Source organism: Sebastes umbrosus, chromosome 16 (assembly GCF_015220745.1).
Source record: "Sebastes umbrosus isolate fSebUmb1 chromosome 16, fSebUmb1.pri, whole genome shotgun sequence".
In the NCBI taxonomy this organism is placed as follows: domain Eukaryota; kingdom Metazoa; phylum Chordata; class Actinopteri; order Perciformes; family Sebastidae; genus Sebastes; species Sebastes umbrosus.
Window position 1 is genome coordinate 7,594,845 of NC_051284.1, and position 21,649 is coordinate 7,616,493.

Genomic DNA, 21,649 nt, shown 5'->3' on the forward strand with positions numbered 1-21,649 from the left:
GAGGTTTTATTGTGTTTTAGTGTTTGCATGCGAGTCACTTTGATTGTTATCTTTACCCGAAGACTCCAGCAACTCCTACAGTGCCTTTGCTGGATTGTTTGGTTTGTGTGTGTCTGTATAAGTTTACATATATGCCATAAATAGTGGGATTTTAAATGTAATTTGATGGGACGCCCCCTCCATACCACTGATCAGACAGCATGAGGCCTGTAGCCATTATAATCGATAAAAGCAAGACATTGATAACATAAAGGTTCGTATAGCCAGATTCCTTAAAACGTGGTCATGAAGATGATTTATTCAGTGTTATATTTACTCATGTTAACCAAAACAGTAAGATGCTCATTATAACAGTAGGACAGAGAGACAATTCTTTCTTCCCATCTCACCATTCAAGTACACTACTGACAGTAGATTTTGGTGTGCTTGGTACTATGTCACTGTTATGTTATTATTCTGTTACTATGTGAATGTGATGAGGATAGTTGGCTTTCCAGCCATTTGTATCAAAAAAAAATGTGTTTGTTGCTGGAGGCAGACTGTGTGTAAGTATGGGCACCTGCTGGGCAAGTCCATGTTTACAGTGGATGAAGACAGAGCTGCAATGTGGGCAGTAGTTGGCCCAATAGACCCTTTTCTATGGCAGACATTTTTGACATGTGATGATAAGAAAAGCACAGATGTATGTAACAACATTCAACGGTGGCTGCATTTAATTTACACCCTACAGGGCCGTGATATTATGTGCATGCTGTTTCATTGACATGGTTTTTGAATGGAGAAGAGCCATGATAACCAGTATTGCTATGACAAGATAAATAAAAGATAAAGGTCTGTAAAGGCCTTTGGATGTAACCACTGATGTTACAAGTAACCATAGATACATCAGTGCTTATCTTTCTGTCATTCTGTGCTTAATTTGAACACATCATTGATCTGAAAAATACAGTTGTGATGCACAAAAGGCCCTCCCTCCCTACGTTATGTGCAGCTCTAGTCGGCTTTGAGATGTAGACTTTAACACTGTGGTATTGTTGTCTGAGAGGATGATATTAGCTGGAGGTTTGTGGGGCATTTCAAAATCTGATGGCACATTAAATTAATAAGAGTTGGAGTGGGAATATAATATACAACATGAATATCACTGTCTGAATGGTTCAATGAACTCTTGACCTTATTGATTTTTTCTAATTGAGAGGAACAGATAATTAAGGTGTACAGTTTGGTACCTGGGACCAGCTTCTCAAGGTTTAGGGGTCAGTTACTATGGGTAGAACTGTAGAGAACTGTGAACTGGGGTCACTGTAAATCAGAGTTGAAACACGGTGTAAAGGAACAGTTGATAAGGTGTCTTTTTTCCTAAAAATGAATTTGAGTAAATAATTGTGATAGTTGTTTTGTGAACATTTGAAGCTTAAGTTATATCTATCTAGCCTTTTATAGTTACGGTAAAAGTTTCACAGTACATTTTGTTCCCTTTGACATTATGAGGTTTTAAGCTGTTATTAGGTTTGACAGTGAAGAAAAGAAGATTAAAGTGCATCATTCCTTGAGTGCTAAATATGAATTTTCCCCTTGAATTCCCTAATCTTTTTCTCCCCCTACAGCATGAGGAGCGCCTGTCCAGAGTGTTTGACGAAGTGATGGGGCTTGGAGACTTTGCCGAGTCCTCCGGGGGTTCTGCCAGCTCTTCCAGGAGTGGAGGTCAGGACGAGGCAAAGGGAGTAGACGACACTTCAGGACAAGGGGAAAACCAACAGGTAGAAGAAGAGGATAGCAGCGGCAGCAGACAAGAAGAAAAGATGGATGAGGGGAGAGAGTCACCCTTTCCTCGCATTACCTCCCCTTCCTCTGTCCGACCCGCCTCGTTTACCATGGGCACTAACGAAGGAGGGGGAGGAAGTGGAGGGGCAGCGTTTGATGACGCACTGGATGGACTTCCTTCGTTTGGGCCAGAAGAAGAAGAAGAAGAAGAGGAGGAGGAGGAAGAGGAAGAGGAGGAGGAAGAAGAAGAAGAAGAAGAGGAGGAGGAGGAGGATGAAGACTGGCACTTTGCCCTGCCAATGGGCACCAGGGAGGATGCTAAAGTGGGCAAAACGAACCGAAAAACCGGCCAACCAGGAGTGGGCAACAACGCAACTCGAGGCAAACCCTTTGCCCCCCCGCCCAGAGAGGAGGAGGAGGAGCGGGAGGATTTGAGCACTGAGTCTGCTAACACCTCCCACTCCTCCAAGGACCACACACCTGATGACAGCCGAGGTAAAGCAAGCTGCATGCACATGAGAATTTAGACAATTGTAAAGGGCAAGATTGATCACCAATGCCATATTGCAAGTGTCTATCCACTGTATCGTATCAAAGTATCTTCATAGGGCCCTGACACACAAGGACAAGAAAGACACTATTGAGTTGCATTATGGGAAATGTAGGATACAGTATTTGGGGGGCTTGACTACGGGTGTAACAATACGTGTAATTGTATTGAACCGGTTGGTATGGGATGTCCGGTTCGGTCTGCAACATCCTTTCGGTACGCCCTGTGACCCAAACAGCTGTCACAGGTAGTCTGTGAAACAGAAATTCTGGAGTGCGAGTTTTACCCGGAAAGTTTTCGCAGCGCACCAGTTGTTCTCTATCAGTTGTAGCAGTGCTGCATGCTTGGTGGTTTAGCCCATTTTATACCCAAATCCCAGGTATCGATACCGGTATGGGGACTAAAAAAGTTGAATCGGTGCATCCCTATTTATTACACATTGATTCGGCACATGAAAATGTTAACCATGTTTGTTCGGTTAACATTTCTTTATGTTTTATGTATTAAATGTGTTTTAATTGAACGTTTTCTTTTCTACCCTTCTGTTAGATGGAGGCGTCCTGAACCAGACAGAGGAGACTGAAGATAGCCAGGAGGGAGAGGTAGGGATCTGCAATGATTGTAATCTAACTGTAATTATACAATCTTTGAACCTTCAGCAGGTAATTATGAATACTCTTTATTATTTCAGAGGTCGCAGGCAGCTCCAATGGAGGACAGTAATCAACCAACATCTCCCCCTACTATTAATATTAAAGATGAGCCCATTGATGAGGGCTACGACGCTGCTTTACTGCCTCAGAGCTCCATCAGACAGATCAAAGAGGAGCTGGAGAATCAGGAGGTAGGTGTGGGAGAGAGAAAGTTATCAGTATTCATCTGCTGTCTATGTTCAGTACGAGGTGTAGATTTGTAATTTTCATATTGAACAATAGAGGAGATGATTCAACCAGAAAAGAATGATATATTTGGATTGAAGCTGCTGGCAGCCCCATACTGTGTGCTGATTGATAATAATAGTAGAATGTTTTATAGCAATACAGAAACTAGACCCATTTTCTTTAAATCAATAATTTGATAACATGGCTTAGGATCAAAATCTGATTTCTTAATGTGTGCTCATTTCAGGAGGAGCTGAGGATCAGCTCTGTCTACTCTGTAGGTGGAGGGAACACCTTCGCATCCCCGACCACCAGTGAGTTCAGTTATTGGTTCATTGTGACATGTTTTTCTCATTTTAACATCAGAGCTGGCATTTTGTTGTGGTCATATTGGTTTCTGTTCAGGTTTGTAAGTTAGATAAGAAGGTCACTTTAGCAGGAAGCTAATGGGGGTTTTAGACCCCGGCAGTTGCGTTTTAGTCTGGACGTACAGAAACGGAGAACTTTGAAAACGACGACGTAAACAGCCATGTTCGCTTCTTGATTGGGTCTTATCAGTCGTGACGTGTCCTTCCCTGATTCGTCACGCCCCGTCACATGAACTTTTTCCGGAAGAAAACAAACGACATCAGCCTCGACCACCAGTGGTTAATTCAACGGATGGATAATGAGTTACAAACGTTGCAGACCTTATTGTCTATGCTAGCAGCTGTTGTGCAGTTAAATTCTACATTTTATAACGTTACTACTGCCTACATGTGGCAACATGGCACATGGCAAGCTATTATTTGAGTGCTTTGCCTCAATTCATGTGTCCAGCACTGCTTCCTATTTACACCGGCACGCGCATGCCCAGTGTGCATGAATGGTCACATGATATGCGTTTTCAGGCGTGGTGGTATGGACTGAGATTCATTCTGAAATGGCCCTAAACCGCTCGTCTGGACGGAGGTCGTTTTCATTTTAAAACAAAAATATATTAGTGTGGATGTAGTTAAAGGACCGAATGTCAACAGTTTTCATTGATTAAAACTAGACAAAACAGTTTTCTTTGACTATGATCTTGACTTTGACTAGGACATAAATACCCAGACTTTTAGTCAACTAAAACTTGACTAAAGAAAACAGGATGAGGTTGACTAAATATGATAAAAACTAACAAGGAAATTTGACACAGGACCAAGACTAAATATAAAAAATATCTGCCAAAATGAACACTAATCCACTGCATCGCTGCCTCTCTCTGGCTCATCCAACAGTGCTTCCAAAATGTCCCGTTCAGTATGCAGATTTTCCAGCCCTGATGATTCAGTGATAGTGCACATAAAGTTTCATGTAGAGGAATGGTGTGTTTATGTGCTGTGGTGGAGCTAAAACTGTCCGACGTCATCAAAATATTATGTTTTTATGACATTCATGTCAGGTAATTATTTGCATTCCCTGTTGAGTTTCCAAACATCATAGGCCAATAATGCAATGTGGCAGCTGAACAGTGAAGCTCTGTCGTCGGACTTTTACTTTAGCATGTGAATGCACCGCCTGGATGGAGCCACAGCAACAATATTTAAACTCTAAAATTAAGTAAATTAAATGGAAACCAGTTCGGACATGTGGTCCATTATGATGCATTAGCTATGTTAAGCAAGTTTCAAGGCTCTGTGAGTTGATTTAGATGGCGTACTAAAATGAACTGGACTGATTAGGGAAAACGGCATTTAAAACGTACAGCACCATTTGCCTTGAATTGGGAAATGGTTGTAGTTGTAAGTATGGCTGGGCGATATATCAAATATACTCAATGTATTGCGGCTCATTCGAAGGGGGATGAGTAAATGACGTCAACATTGAGTATAAATATAATTATTATTTTTTTTAAGCCACCGGCATGAGAGTCGCTTTGACGTTTCGCTTCTCCCGCGGCTCTCTCCCTTCAACAGACGCACTCTCCTGGGCGAGTGTGAGTGGCAATATGAGCATGGATGTGTGTATGGGGCGTGTGTTTTTGTATCTAGAGGGAAGCACCAAAGCGAGTTTATACTGTACGTGTTGAGGTCGGAAAAGGTGATGGAAGAGGTCAGCCTCCACTTCCTTCTTGCCTAGTTTTCCCTTTTTAGAGAATGCCATTATTTATTTACTTATTTCTCTAAATGTTGTCTTGTCTCGTCTCTCCTGTGTATGTGTACCTTACTCACTGACGCGAGACGCAATGCTTATCAGAATGCACAGATTTGATTGGCTGAATAGCATCACGTTAGAAGATTTACAATGCATGCAATTTGTCTGTCCTGGTCCTGGGCCGCTAAAGCAGTGCCGTAAAGCCTAGAAAACGGTTGAAATAGAAATGCTCTGTCAAAATTGAATAATCCCCAATAATTTAATCGGTTATCGGTTCGATATATATCGCGATATAGCCTCAAAATATTGAGATATTATCTATAAGCCATATCACCCAGCCCTAGTTTTAAGCACACAGGATTCACTGGGCTGACTGTGGAAAACCATTAGTACGGTCATTTAGCAGTAGACCTTTTAATGTCAGACATACTGACAAATCATAGCTGGAAAACACAGGTGTAACTTAACATTAATAATGACTGCATTCAATCAAGATATTCCACTTCCCAGGCAGTGGTATTGTGTATGCTGGTTCACCAGAATAGCTCATTCTGACACTTAAATGGAACAGAGCCCTTGTAAATGTTATTAAATACATCTTTGTCAGCTGCCAGAGGTTCAAAAAGGCACAAATTCCATGCATGTTGTGTTATTATTAAAAGTGATTTAAAAAAAAAAAAAAAAAATGTAATTTCTTCTTCTTAACCAACCTTTCCCCTCTTATCCTCTCAAGTGCCGGCAGCAGCAGTCCCAGCTCCCCCTACGACGACCATTTTCATCCCAGGTAGAGGTGCCGTCCTACAGGCCATGGCTTCCCTCCCTCTCAGACCACAAGCTCCAATCCCAAGTTTACTACCAGCTCTGCTACCAGCACCCCCACGGCCACCTCCGCCCTCCGTTCCTGGCAGCGTTCGCTGCAGTGGCTGCTCTAAGGTACTGCTGTAACTTCGTGCTGCTTAACAAGACCCCGTCTACATGGATGTGCTTATTACAAAGGAAAACTGTTATTATTAATGTCAAATGGTTAAATGATCTCTGTTTTTTTGAATAGTTAACACCACTCATGTTCTATGCATTGTTATTATATATGTATATATATCTTATATATGGGATATTGAAATATTTACTATATTGATGTCATGTCATGATTAGCTTTTTGTTTCGTGTCAGCTTTCTGTTTCATGGTTCTGTTAAATGGTTGTAGGTTCTGCTGAAAGGTCAAACAGCATTCCAAAGGAAAGGTTCGACGCAGCTCTTCTGCTCCACAGTCTGTCTGACAGGCCACCTGCCTGCTGCCAACAAGAACCGATCCTGTTTCCAGTGCAACAGGTACATCTTTGTTTCCACTTGACATCAGTAGGAACTTAAATCAGGGTTTCATTTAGCTGACATAAGCTGGTAGTTGGTTTATATACTGTAAGTTGTGTTCATTTACCACATGAAAGTTATGCTTTTCTACTTTAAAGCAAAACTATGTTTATTTTAGGTTTTGTTTAGTCAAATAGGGGAGTATAAAGGGTGCCGTAAGGCAGCAATACATTTCCACCATATTGCTGACAGCAAATATTTAGATTAAGTTTTTAATAAAACACCTGTTTTTTTTTTTATTATTATTTACTGTTGAATTCTATTGTAGCCTAATTGAGAAATTGTGTATTCAGTGGCGCACATGTCAGAATCCTAAATTCTATATACATGTAAAAAGCAATTTTCCTCACCAAAGCACTTGATGTATGTACAGTGTAAACTGCTATAGTGATCTTGACTGTCTGGGTCAAATTGATCATATAAGCAGATATTGTGCTTTATTTCTCCAGCAGATTACCATCTAATTGACATTTGTGTATTTATTACATGAATATAAAGCAATGAAACCGCTTTGCTATTTACTGGCTCGCTGCCAATTCTTCTGCCTTTTCCCTCACCCAGGGCGTGGCATTGCCATTTTTGGCTGGCTCTGCAGAGCGAGCGTGCAGGCAGGTGAACGGTGCCCCTTTGCCGGGGCTCCTCGTTCTCTCACTCTGTAGCAGTATGCAGGGAGACGGGTGCTGGTCGGCATGTGTGCTGCAAGCCAGTTTAGCATCAGCAAAGTTTCACTTAGGGGGCATTACATGACCAGGCATTATCAATCCACTTGGCAAGGGTGGCTTCAACCACAGGTTCTTTCCCCGTGCATGTTCGTTTTTCATTCAGAGAAAATGGCGTCATGAAATCAATGTGCACGCAGCACCAGCCTACGGTATCCAGCCGGAAAGCAGACGGTCCAAATTCAATTAACTGCAATCAAATTCTACTAAATTAGTTAGTCTAACATAGTTTTAAAATGATTTTGGATATGTAGCAATGTATGAAAAGACCCAAAATAAACACTGTAAGCAGACTGTCCCAAGCTAAGGGGTAGATCACTGTAATCGTGATCACTACAAGCGGTTTCAACTCTATGATTGTGGGTTTTCTTTCCCATTATATCACTATACGTATTGTCATTTTTATTTAAAGAGCACTGTAACTCCTGCATCGTTTAATTAAGGTGAAACTTGATTCATATATTTTTAACTCTTCCAAACAGTTTTTTATACCGACTTTTTACACCTTGTCTAGGTAAGAAACTTGGTGCCACTGTTCCTTTGAAGCTTGCATGCATAATCAAAATAATAACGTCTGTCAATTTGAATTCAGTATTTAACTTTTCATCCTTGTCACCACTTTGTATGTTCCGTCCCCTAACCTGTCATCATCCTGTATTTTTTTTGACTACTGTATTTATTTCTCTCTGCAGGGAGATTCTTCAGCCCAGGGACATGATCACGATTCCAGACGACGGCAGCTTCGTCAACTTCTGCGGCCAGTTCTGTCTGTCTGTCTTCAGACACAAGAAGAAACAGGTTGACAAGATTCCTGATAAATGGGCTGACAAACGACTAGAGAGGAAACCTGAGAAACCGCCTGAGAAACCAGTGGAGCGACCGCCTGACAAACCCATGTGCAGTGTCTGCAAAGTCTCTAATAGAGTAAGAGACAACAAAAGGCTATTTTTATTAAGTTAACAGTTTCTCTGCATCTTTACTCTATGGTCTAATTCTCTTTTTTGTCCTTGTTTTTAAATGTTATCATCTCTACAGCAAATTGAGCACGAAGTCACCCATCAAGGTCGTCTGCACAGACTCTGTAGTGATGCTTGTTTTCTAACGTGGCGCAAGATGCGGCACTTAGCCATGAACTGCTGTGAAGGCTGTGGACTTTACTGTAGTAGCAGCTCAGGCTCATGTCAGACGCTCACAATTGACAGATCTCAGCTCAACTTCTGTGGTCCTACCTGTATTGGCACCTACAAACAGGTATGCAATAAAATATATTTTTATATAATATTGTTTGGTTCATTTTAAAATAAGGAGAGTTCAGTATTTATGACAGAAGCATTTAGGATGAACATTTTTGCACATTATTGGCTCCAAATGGCAATAAGATGTGAGTTTGAGTACACAGAATGTAATATCAGAAACTCACACACAGCACTGTCTTGATGTTTATCAAGCAAATATAAACTTCAATACTAATTGTTTAATTTTTTTTCTCGCATAGAACTGCAGAAAGACAGCTGAGTGTGCCTACTGTCACAAAATTGCGATAGTGTCCCTCACCATCATGGAACGAGACCAAAGGGGCAAAGTCCAGCTGTACTGTTCATCCGCTTGCGTGGAACAGAGTCGACCACCCCGACACATTCTCACTGGTAGGACACACCACAGAGACACACACTCACGTGCAAAGGATAGCTGGTATATGCGGTCTTAAATGAAGAACTTCAGGCTTCAGATCTTCTCAGTGACCACAATAATATCCTTGCTGGTTTAGAATAAATATACTAGAGGCAAGGATTTATTGAATTTAAAACATTACAGGTGGCACCTCAGTAAAGGGAGATTTGTCAAGTATTTAATACTCTTATCAACATGGGAGTACGGAAATATGCTTGCTTTATGCAAATGTATGTATATATTTATTATTAGAAAACAATTAACACAAAACTATGACAAATATTGTCCAGAAACCCTCACAGGTACTGCATTTAGCATAAAAAAATATGCTAAAATCATAACTCAAACCCAACAGGCAGCAACAGCTGTCAGTGTGTCAGTGTGCTGACTTGATTGTGACTTGACCCAAACTGCATGTGATTATCATAAAGTGGACGTGTCTGTAAAGGGGAGACTCGTGGGTACCCATAGAACCCATTTTCATTCACATATCTTGAGGTCAGAGGTCAAGGGACCCCTTTGAAAATGGTTATGACAGTTTTCCTCGCCAAAATTTAGCGCAAGTTTGGAGCGTTATTAAGCCTCCTTCGCAACAAGCTATTATGACATGGTTGGTACCAATAGATTCATTAGGTTTTTTAGTTTCATATGATACCAGTATCTTCACTGTAGTTTTAAAACTGTCCGCTACAACCTCCTAAATCACAAGTTGTGTTAATGCATTAAAGAAATTAGTGGCATTAAAATGAAGTGACGTTAACGCATAAGTATTATCGTAAGTATTATCGTACGTATTATCGTACGTATTACCTCTTAGTAGCTGATCAGTGTCATATTCCTTATTTTTTGCCGGTTAGATTCACACGTGTGCCGCGGCCACGTGATAGTTAATGTTGGCACATGGCGTCGGCACACATGTAAATCTACCTGGCAAAAAGTAGGAAATATGAGACTGATTAGCTGGTCACTGGTCATGGCTTATCAGCTGAAAACTGTCCAGCTTCGATCGGCTGCCAATTGACTGGTGCATCTCTAATCTTATCTTACTTTATATCGCAACCAAAGCCAGGGAAAGCCTCTTTTATTATTAATTAATACACATAGTGCATGCTCACATACTAGCAGCTGTTTTTTTTTTTTTTTTTTTAAATGTTACCCTTTTCCCTTAGGTGCTGCATTCCCCTGCTGCCTGTGCAAGGTATCAGCTGTTCCTCAGTATCATCTGGCCATGGTGGACGGCACCATTCGTAACTTCTGCTCCTATGACTGTGTTTCTATATACAGGGTAAAGGCACCAGTAGCATAAGAACGTTTGTGTATCAAATACAAGTTGTTAATGGAGCATCTGTTGTCTAACTGTAGTCGTCTTGTTGATTTGACATTGCTCTTATTTATCTTCACAGAAGTCTGGTGACACCTCTCAGCCAGACCTGATCAACGGAACCTCTGTTCTCAGGGACCCCTCCCTCAGAGATGCCCCCAAACCGGGGCCCTCTGCCGGAGCCGGCTCAGTCCCTCCCATCCCTCAGGACTACCCATCTTCAGTTCCCTACCCGGGCCACCATCCCAGTCATACCTCAGTGCCCCCACTGGTGCCTCCCTTCCCAGCCATGTCCTCCCCCACTGTCCCAGGGCAAGCCCAGGCCAGAGCACCCACCGGTCAGCCCCTGAAACCAGCAGAGGGTGTGCCCGGTGACCCCTCCAAGCTGACCTGCCATCAGTGCAGCAAACAGTTCAACATGAAGCCGCTGCTATTAAGTTACCAAGTAAGGGGCACACCTCACATGCACATACAGACTCTGTGTACATTCAGATACTTAACCCTAACCCTTATAGCTGCCTGCACGATGAGTGTAACTCTCATCAACTAACCATGATAATAATAATATCAATGCTAATTGTTTCCTGCAGGGTCGTATTTCTGTGTTCTGCAGTAGGACGTGCGGTGAGCAGTATAAAACCCAGAAGAATATCCTGATGGTGTGTGAGGGCTGTAAACAGGAGAAAGTGCTCTTTGACACCATCAGTTACAACCAACAGGACCTACACTATTGCAGTGAAAGTGAGTTAACATGGTGTTTCCCCTTTATTGTCTCTCTTACAAAGTTTACAGGCATTCCTTAGGACGAATTGTACCCTCAAAGGGAAGTGGGGTTATATGAAGTTCTTATCCCTAGTCAGTGTATTACCTACAGTAGTTGTAGGTTGTACAAAAGTCAAAATTGATTGATAAAAGAGAGATTATTATTATTATTGTTATTTCCAAAATTCACTACATGTTTTCATCTAATGAAATGTTATAGTTTAGTCCACATTTTTTGTTGTTCAGCCTTTTCAAAAACAACAGTTTCACTGCAGTTAAAAACAGTTTTCTCTCCTGCACGCCCTTTCTGACGGGGAACTGAAGCCGTTATCTATGCTCTCTACAAAGCCACCAGACTCCATTGACAAAAACAATAATTTTACCTAACCGAACATGGGAGTTGCTGGTCTACCGATGCGCGGATCAGTTAGTTTGTTTGTTTGTTGTTGTGTGACGAACTGTTGTGTGTCTGAACTAACCCTTTAAAACCCCAAAGTCGCACAATAACACAAACAACCTAACTAACCATGGCAAAACAAACTGCCGCTCTGACCTGACCGTACTTTTAAATTGATAACCAACATAGGTCTAAATGCCGAATTTCATCTGCATCATTGGACTTGTGGGCTTAAATGTATGTTTGTAGTACTCTAATTTAAATACTATAATACCCACCCATCCTGTGTTCCAGGCTGTAAGCTACTTTTCAAACATGATCAGACATCTCGTAACAAGGATCATTCCTGGCGTCCCTGCACCTACTGCTCCGGCATCAGCCAGAAGATGCTGCACAGCCACTATGGAGGCAGGATGGAGGAGTTCTGTAGACCCCACTGCATGTCCCAGTACACTGTGCTCTACTATGGGGTAAGGAGATGGATGTCCCACTACACTGTACATTGTATGCCACTGAACCAAGGAATGTGCCTTACTGTACGTTCAACATGGTTGTGTTTTTTAAAATCTTTTTCCATCTCCTCTCTCCTGTGCAGATGGGTCGATGCGACAGTTGTAGGAAACAGGGCTATATGACTGAGAAGCTGCAGTGTTTGGGTTCAGTCCGTAATTTCTGCAACCTGCCCTGCCTGCTGCAGTACTGCTACCTGCATTTTGAGGCGAGCCAACACACCAGCAGTAACGGTACTGGAACGGCCCCACAAACACCATATGGTAAATTGTGTTATCATATCAGTCTAATACAGTGGGATGTTGAGTAGCAGTCTACACGCCAGCAAGCTCATGCTAGTTAAAATAACACACCCTAAAATGGTATTTTTTTTCACTAGTTCCAGCTAACAGAGGAATACATGTTGCTCGTTCCCATGGCATGTGGGAGTTATTGTGCTGCAAGTACATGTCGTGGTTCACTTTTTGGGCTTGACTGTTACAAGAGATTTCTTTGGCTGAACATTTAAATCCCCTGAAAACTTGGCGTCAAGTATTTCTGTAAAAAATGATTGAATGTTCACGATTAACAAAGCAAGAATCATAGTTAACCCTTGTGCCTCACTATTAATCAAAATCAATGTTGTTGCTAACCATTGACATATCTCAGACTGTGAAAAAGAAACCCCCTCCCCCCAAGCATTTTGTATTCAGAAAATAATAATTGTGTTCATAACAAATTGGCAATTCAAGGGTTAAAATTCTAAAAACAAATGAATATTTGGTAGTTATGAACAGGACTGAAGTTGGTTAAAATTAATTAATTAATATTATTAATGCATGATTTTATGTCAGTTTTTGAGGCAGACATTTTTGTCCTATAAGGATAACAGAGCAACGTTTTTTAAAGTGAGGTACAGGGCTTAAAAAATACGTTATTTACTAAGAATTTAACAGATTCCGCAGCAACAAAACAACCCACCAACTGTCATCAGATTCTGATTTAAACGTTGATAACTGTTTATAACCGACTCCCGCCCACTTCAAACCAGTAGCTACCCTCCATTTGGTTGTGCCGGCATGCTTTCTTTTTTTTACATAGCAAGGGTGGGAAAACCCAGTGACATGAAGTGCAGGCAACGTATATGAGGTGGAAGGTATGACATTGAATCTCTATCAGCTGATAATCTAACAGTAGTATGTGTTGTTGTTCATGTATGGTCATCGTTTTACAGATTTTAAGTGTTGGCAAATACACAATAGAACCTTTTTAGTATTTATATTCAGCCATGTGAAAAATGTTTTCATTAGTCCATATTATTTGCGACGCTGTTGGTACAAGTGATGTTTTCTCAATTCAAATAGAGTGAAAATCCTGCGGCCAATCAGCACAAACCGGCACCCCGTCATTCAAGTTTTGGAGAAGAGAAAAAAAGAAAAGTAGTAATCTCACATGTTAAATTACCAAATTCTGTACTAGGGCTGACCCAAATGCTTTGAAGCTTTGGCCCTGCTCACACCTGGTATTAAGATGCGTCCTCAGTGATCGGATCACAAGTGGACAGCTTTAAGTACGTCTGTTGTCACCTGGCATTAGAATGCGTCTCCACATGCGCCTTGAGCGGCCACTTGTGATCCGATCTCACTTCCCTGCTCTATATGCAAATAAACACGCAGTAAACACATGGCTAATACAGCAGACGTTGTGACGTAAGACTACAGGAATGTCAGTAGTAATGCCGCTGCCTTTGCCAGACAACAGCGGAGTACAGAGCTTCAGAGAGCGGGGAGGAGGGAGAGCGATCAGGCGGTCAGGCGGGCGGGTGTCAGCTTCGCGCAAAGCAGCGGAACAAAAACACTGACACATCTCCGACAGTATGATAATAATGCACTTCCTGTTCCCAGTCTGATAGTCTGTAGACTACGTAGCATATAGATAAGGTATATTTGATAAAATACAGATGTACCGACAGAATACGGTAGAGCACAGAGGCCGTTTCCATGCAGCGAGGCAGACGAGTGCTCGTCTGTCTGTTCACCTGAGGAGTGCAGTGATCCCGCAGATCCCAGCGGGACATCAGATGAGTAAGCGCTCCTTAATGTGGCCCAGGACGCATTTGCGTACACACTGCTAAAAGAATGTGGTCATATGTGGCCCAGACCACCTCTGATTGTGGTCTGAAAGATCCGATCTCAATGCGTCTTGAGTGCGTTCACACCGGTACTTAGAGCTGTCCACTTGTGATTCGATCACTGAGAATGCATGTTAATACCAGGTCTGAACAGGGCCCTTTAAGCTTTGATCGTTACCATGGTAATTGACATCCAAATCAGTATTTGAATGCTTCAGATTTTTTTTAATATTTTTATTTTTTTATATACAGTATATAATAATAATAATGTATACATCCCAAAATAGCCCATGAAATGAGGAAGTATCCCACAACATTATTCAATATTAATTATTCTCAGATGGATATCGTTGTTTGTTGTGTGTAGAGGTGTGTGTACAGTAGTGCGGCAGCTGCGCTGTCCTGGGCACTGAAACGGGGGAGATGAAGACAAACAGACAGAAGAACATGTCAGCCTGCTTTGCCGCACCGAAGCAAAGCTTCGAATTCCTTTAGAATATTTCTCACCGAAGCTTCAAAGCCCAAAAAATGGTATTCGGAACAGCCCTAAACTGTTCTAACTTCGGTGTGTTTCTCTCTTCCTCCAGCTCCAACCCAGCCCCACCACACAAAGATGAATCCTGTCATAGCTGATGTTGTGTCACTGGCCAATGGCTCTGCCACTCAGCCCAGTGTGTCAGCAGATACGGCTCTTACTGGTTAGTCATACCAGTTAATTATTTTTATATATTTATGATATTCATTTCTTACAATGGGGTTTAATGCAGTGCTGTTACATTTTTTTATTCCTCTTTTCTAGGAGCACTTCCGACCTCCAACGTTGACGGCAAGAACCTAGACCATGTATGTACTCTGTGTGGGTGTGTGTGTTTGTTTCAGGTTAGACCTGACATACAACTGTAGGTCTTCACTCAAAAATGTTAAAACTTTTGACAAGAAAGTCGGCACCCAAAAAATATTTTCTAAATATTATAATAAGATTTTAGATCTGGCCAGAAATAAAACGGTCTACTGTATATTTATGATAAAGAACTAGATCAAATCTTCTCTGTTTATTTTTGATGTCTACTTCCAGGCCAGTACTCAGACCGATGCCATGCGAGTGCCTGCCCCCCGTCGACGTCAAATGAAGAACAAATCAGTTCTGTGTCGGCCCTTCACTATGGACCAAGAGAGCATGTGCCAGCTGCCCACACCCTTCGATGATTTAGCAGGTAACTACAAAAAAACACTCAAACACGTTTGGATAGTTTAGCGGATTTTGGTACACAAGTTTCATCTGGACCGTGTGCCATCCAGCAGCTTCCTGACAGTATAATGCACTCCAAATACCAGGTGGAAATATAGTCTACTTACAGAACATAGTTCATACAGACATTAGAAGCATCAAGCATTAAGTATTTTAAATTGGTCTTGATTGATTTAATGTTGATGCTTTCATACAATTTTCAACTTTTTCCACCATGACCGTTCACATTATATTGGCTATCGTTGTTAGTTTCAGTTCTATTCACAATATGGTTAAGATACAAGTACATCATCATCATAAGACATAATGGAGGTATGTGAAAAGCTTGAAAATAGGGGCCTAGACGCTAAGCAGATAGTAAACATACATTTAAATACTAACACATTGTCTAGATTTGAAAAACTGCATGTATTATACAGTAACATTTACATCTTACGAAACACCTAAGACTAATGCCTAGTTCACACTACACAACTTTTACCCTGATTTTCCGCTCGCCAACAGTTTTTGGAGGTACCCGACCGTGTTAACACGGAGCAAAGTTGCTGTTGCACCTAGAGGAATAAATAGTAAAAAAAAAGAGTTTGTAGACCGGTAGAAACAGGCTGTTTTGTGGACACGTGCCAACGACATCTTCAGCAATGTGCCTCGCGTATGTATCACGTCATTTACCGTGTATTTCTCGCATGTGTTTTCGTGATAAAACGTAGTTTGGAGACCTCATCAGGGATTCCTCCCGGTGAAAGATCTTGTAGTGTGTGACCCCCTGTCATCACTCAGTCATGGAATGTGATAACCACGACTTCAAGAGTACCGATTACAAGGCAGCAAGTTGTGTAGTGTGAACAGTACAGCAATCTGACGACTTTGAAAGTCGTGTAGTGTGAACTCAGCTTTACCAAGGACCCTTAAAACTAACTAACTAACTAACTAACCTAACCCTAACTAAACATACTCTGATGGTGTTGAATCTTCAGTCCTGCTTGGTGTGTAGAAAAATCTCTCCCAGTCACCTCCTTGTGTTTATTGATGGGCAGTTGCTGTGTTTTAATATTTTTCTATGACACAAATCAGTTGAGCCAATTATAATCAAGATGTTGAAGTGACACCAAAGCAAAAACAGGTTTTAACTTTGTGGAATATGATATTGGACTTGTTTGAGCTTTGTTATTCTCACAGTCCAGACAAGAAAGACGGTGATATACTGGGCTAATATTGACCTTCTATTAAGTATAAATATCAGGCTTTTCTGCCAAGACAAATAGAACTTATTATCTGCAGGAAACATTTACATTTTGATAATGACAAAATGGTTAAAAAAATGAAAATGATCAAGACTAGTGGTACTAAATTGAGTTTTTTGCTGTTTCAATCCATAATAATTGGTACGAGCTATACATCAATCAATGCTAATACCCACAGCAAACATTAATAATAATAATAATAATAATGTAACAACTAGTTTTAGTAGCACTGATAAAAGTGGCCTTTTTCCATCAGGCCATGGCTGGCGTGCCTTTGTAGGGTGTTTGTCACAACCCTACACAACCGTCTAATATATTTTCATTCATTTTCTTGGTTCACTCAATTATTCGTTGTTCACAACTAGCTGTGTCAATAATTGCACCAGCTCTGCTAGATAGCTCGCCGCAACCAGACCAGCCATCTGCGGAAGCATCCACATCTCCAGCGCCGTCACCAAAACCTCAGGGAGAAACTCAGCCGTGCAATGGCGTGCCAGCACGCCTAACCGGACGCCATTTCCTGGGCCAGAGGGAGACTGTCTCCGACTGCAAGGTCTGCTCACAACACAAGAGGAAAAGAGTGGAGGACGAAGAGCAGGAGAAGAAGAAGCAGAAGACGGACGAGGATGAGGAGCCAGGGAGGAAAACAGAAGAAGAGTCGGACGAGGCAAAGGGAGTAAACTCACATGATGCGAACGATGGGGAGAGAAAAGAGGGGGATCACTCAGAAACCAAGCATTGTGAGCAGAAGAGTGGGACATTGAGGAGGCAGACGTTGTATTACTGTAAGACGTGTTCAGGAGAGCCCAGCCTCTGTCCTGTACCCTGTTTTGAACTCTACCACACCAGACTGATCTACAAAACAGCTCCGGAACTAGAAACATGAGGTGAGCCTTCTGAATAACACCAAAAATGTATTCAGTTATTCTTTAAATATAGAACACCATTAAATAGTAAAAAAGTTATTGTTTGTACTACAGCTGTATCTACTATTCAAGGATTCCTATTTTGTGTGTGTAAATTGTGATGACTGCAACAATGTTAAAGGGATAGTTCTGATTTTTTTGAAGTGTGGTTATGTGAGGTACCTGCAGTAGATGGCGGTCGGCACACCCCCAGTTTGGAGAAACGGTAAGGACTACGGGCACGGGAGCAAAGCAATGTACTGCTGTGGACGGGGGCAGCAGCAAAACGTATTTAAGCCGCCTTGGTGACTCCCAACTAACCCTTTAAAACACCAAAGTCACACAATAATACAAACAAACTAACCGATTGAGGCAGCGATAGACCAGCAACTACCGTTTTGTGAGGTAAAATTACTGTTTTTGTCGATGGAGTCTGGTGGCTATGAAGAGAGCATAGATAACGGCTTCAGATCCCCGTCGGAAAGGACTGTCTGACGGCAAGATAAAGCGGTGAAAATATTCTAAATATAGCGTACACTTAAACTGATATTGATTTTTTTTTTAGGTGAGCCTTTCTTTTAGTTGGCTAAAATATGTTTGGCTACCAGCCCCGTTTACAGCGGTACATTGCTTTGCTCCCATGCTGGTAACTCCTGTCTGTTTATCAAAACTAGGGGTGTGCCGCCTGCCATCTACTGTAGGTAATACACTGTGCTAGAAGAAGTACTCAGATCTTATACTTAAGTAAAAGTAGAAATACCACCATGTAGAAATATGACTAAGTCCTGCATCCAAATTTTTACCTAAGTAGCTTTAAAATTACTTTAAAAAGTAACTAAGTACTCATTTTGCAGAATGGTCCATTTCAGAATCCTATACATAATACTATTGTATTATAAGAATTGATGTATTCATGTGTTCATCTCTTTGATTTTGCAGCTGGTAAAGGTGGAGCTCATTTGAACTACTTTATATACTGCTGGGTAGTTTAATCTATAATAATACATCATGATGTACTAGTTGATTTGTATTTTGTATTCATAATCTGAATCAGCAAAGTAACTAAAGTTCTCACATAAATGTAGTGGAGTAAAAAGTTGTAATTGTAATTAAGTACAATACTTCAGTAAATGTACTGTTACATCCCACCACTGGTAATACACTAGTATGTATAAGTACCTCATACAATCCCACTTTACAAAATCTGTACTATCCCTTCAATGCTATTACAATCAGAGTAACAACAACGTTGCACTGACCTGATCGTTCCACATTTATGTGCTTTTTCCAAGTCAATTCAACCGACTTCTTAAGAGGGTCATCCCGTGTGTCACCCGAGTTTTGATCTCCCCAGCCTCCTGACCTGCTGACATGAGAAGTCATCTTCTACCCTGATCCCGGACCAAGATTAAACAACTACAGGGTTAACCATTTAACATCTACACTACTTGAGTGACCTTAACTTCGTTTTTTGTGGTTGCCTGTTTTAAGTTTAACCCAAAACCTTATTGACAGCAAAGGCAGGATACCCATTCGATCTCAGCAGTTACATGAATGTGTATTTGCAAACCGATAGTGCAGTGAGATGATGCACTTAAATGGGTGTTTTGCGATATAGATACCAGTATTTATGCAGAACAGATTGTCATGGCTGTTTGTATCATCTTCCCATAAAGGGTATTTATATTGTGTAAGTGGTCTGTAACTGATGGACTAACTACTTCCTTAAGTGCTTCACTGACCTACAACATGGTACTGTAACATGTTAGTAAAAATATGTTTTTACCTCGTTAATTAAACTGTCACAATACATGAACATGCCATTAAAGCTGATCCCGTATCACCATACATTTTGTCAAGTGTTTTAAAACTTGTGAATCTAATGTTTCGTTCACTTGTTCACTTGATTTGTGTATGTCGTGTATATGGACTGTGCTGCCACTTTATTTCTGGTGGGTTCTTATACACACACAAGTATGTTATTACCACCACGGTCACTTTACATTACAGGCAGAAAAGTCATTCACTGTTTTACTAGCAGTGATGACACCTGTCATACAGTATGGAATCCGATCCTTACATTAATTAAGGTCACTTGTGCCTACCTGCTTGCCTCGATGCAGCCCATGGAAAAAACGTACGTCACTGTACAGGGTATTATGAAGGGTAACCACATTGTTTTAGGCAGAACCAATTTTTGATATGTCTTTGATATTAGCTCCTAAGCTCATGCCATTTCCAACACGGCAAACCCATTTCAAAACAAATTGAAAACCTGCTTAACAAGGAAATTGAAATTGAAATTCATGGAGCTGGAATCCGGCAACGGTGCTGCTAAATGTGCTTCTACTTTGAACGAAATACTCAAGTACTAAATTGGTATTAAAGAGGACCTATTATGCGAACTTTCACGTGCATACATTGTACTTTGTGTTTCTACTGGAACATGTTTACATCCTTTAATGTTCAAAAAAAACACTTTACTTTGCTCTTGCCGGCTGTGCTGCAGCACCTCTTTTCACCCTCTGTCTGAGCTCCGCCCCTCCTGAAAAGCCTAGTCTGCTCCGATTGGTCAGCTGGCCAGCTCTGTTGTGATTGGTCAACCGCACCAAACTCTTTGGACTCTGCTCCAGCTCCTCACTAACTAGCTTTGTTTGAGGGCGTGTCAAACTAACCGCTAGGCAAGTATTATGCAAATCTGGTGACATCACCACGTTACGGAAGAAAAGGCGGGACTTGAAGCGAGGCGTTTCAGGAGCAGTGTTTCTGTGGGGGAGAGTAACTCCCTTTGGGATGGACTTTGGGCTTTGTAACTTTGCAGACCTTTTACATGCACACAAAACTATATAACACTAAAGGAAAGGTAAAAAGCACAAAAGCATAATAGGTCCTCTTTGAATAATTCTTTGTGTTAATGGAATTTCTTGTAAAACAGTGTCTCATTTTTTACAGGATTTTCACTCCCAGTGTAGATAACTTCTGTCTAGATATGGCACCATGTCAGATTGAATTCTCATTAAAGATTCATCAGCTGGATTTAAAGATGCTGGTTAGTTGAATAAATTGCACCAGTTGGTCTGAAACTCAGCTGTTGTTCTGTAATGTAGAGTGTTATAAAGATGAACTCGAAGGTGATGTCATAGGAAATGACAAGAGCGGTCCAGTTCTTGTAGAAATGAACGATTTTCCCTCAGAAGGGCAGTCAGACCCGATGGATGATCTTTAGGTGGATGTCATTCAGTTTCTGTTCTCTCTCTCACTGCCATATTGACCGGAGAACCAGTTGACCAAACAAGGAGATAAAGTGTAATAGCCTCAATAAACATCCCACCTTTAACTTTAGATGCACCTATCAGGTATACATGAGGTTAAAATCCGCAATCACTTGAATTTTTTAAGTGTCTTGAGTGAAGAAAACGGCATTCATTTGGATGTTCAGTTATCTTATTTGTTCTGTTACGCTACATTTTAATGTTTATTATGAATGTGTGATGTATGTGTCAAAGTTCAAACCCTAGCTGTACCTCACTACTGATGCAGTCATGTGAACCCAGGTTGACTTCAATTCATCCGTCTGCTGTTAGAGCATGTCAGCTTTGTCTTGATTGACGTTTGAGTTGATTCCAGCCCAGTGTTACATCTGTCATAAATAATTTACTTTTTACTTCTTTTACAACCTTCTGTCTGTGTTTGTAACGTCTCCATTGTAACTGCATGTTTTTTATTTTGTCCTTATTTTCATGATAACACTGACATGGACCAGATTGTGAAATCATGCTGCATCACTGCTTTTTTTTTTTGTTTGTTTTTAAAAGAATATTGTCAACACCTGAAAATGATGCGTTCTTTATATGCAAATAAATGCGTCAATAAATTTAATTTGTGAATAAAATGTTTTTTGTGTGTTTGTGTCATATTTCTCGGATTTTACCTGCGTAAAAACCAAAGTTCATAACCCAACCGTCAAGCTTAATTTTTACAGAAAAATGTTTGAAATGAATAACAAAATTAAATATATACATAAATAAAACATAATTATAAATACAAATAGAAGCAAAGATGTATTAGTGAGGAGGGGGAAAT

At 40.9% G+C, this 21,649-nt stretch overlaps 1 protein-coding gene across 3 annotated transcripts in view; it reads left to right on the forward strand.

Moving 5' to 3' along the window:
- The window catches only part of si:ch211-266o15.1 (zinc finger MYM-type protein 4), a 34,406-nt gene that overhangs the window by 2,667 nt on the left and 10,090 nt on the right, over positions 1 to 21,649 (forward strand). For all 3 annotated transcript variants that reach the window (XM_037746341.1, XM_037746343.1, XM_037746342.1), the window contains exons 2-18: positions 1,608 to 2,259; positions 2,864 to 2,916; positions 3,006 to 3,158; positions 3,443 to 3,509; positions 6,044 to 6,243; positions 6,515 to 6,639; positions 8,090 to 8,321; positions 8,433 to 8,648; positions 8,893 to 9,043; positions 10,238 to 10,353; positions 10,472 to 10,834; positions 10,980 to 11,130; positions 11,843 to 12,018; positions 12,144 to 12,321; positions 14,756 to 14,866; positions 14,968 to 15,011; positions 15,244 to 15,382. In XM_037746341.1, coding sequence (XP_037602269.1) covers positions 1,608 to 2,259; positions 2,864 to 2,916; positions 3,006 to 3,158; positions 3,443 to 3,509; positions 6,044 to 6,243; positions 6,515 to 6,639; positions 8,090 to 8,321; positions 8,433 to 8,648; positions 8,893 to 9,043; positions 10,238 to 10,353; positions 10,472 to 10,834; positions 10,980 to 11,130; positions 11,843 to 12,018; positions 12,144 to 12,321; positions 14,756 to 14,866; positions 14,968 to 15,011; positions 15,244 to 15,382 — 3,127 coding nt within the window. The remainder of the gene's footprint in view (positions 1 to 1,607; positions 2,260 to 2,863; positions 2,917 to 3,005; positions 3,159 to 3,442; positions 3,510 to 6,043; positions 6,244 to 6,514; positions 6,640 to 8,089; positions 8,322 to 8,432; positions 8,649 to 8,892; positions 9,044 to 10,237; positions 10,354 to 10,471; positions 10,835 to 10,979; positions 11,131 to 11,842; positions 12,019 to 12,143; positions 12,322 to 14,755; positions 14,867 to 14,967; positions 15,012 to 15,243; positions 15,383 to 21,649) is intronic.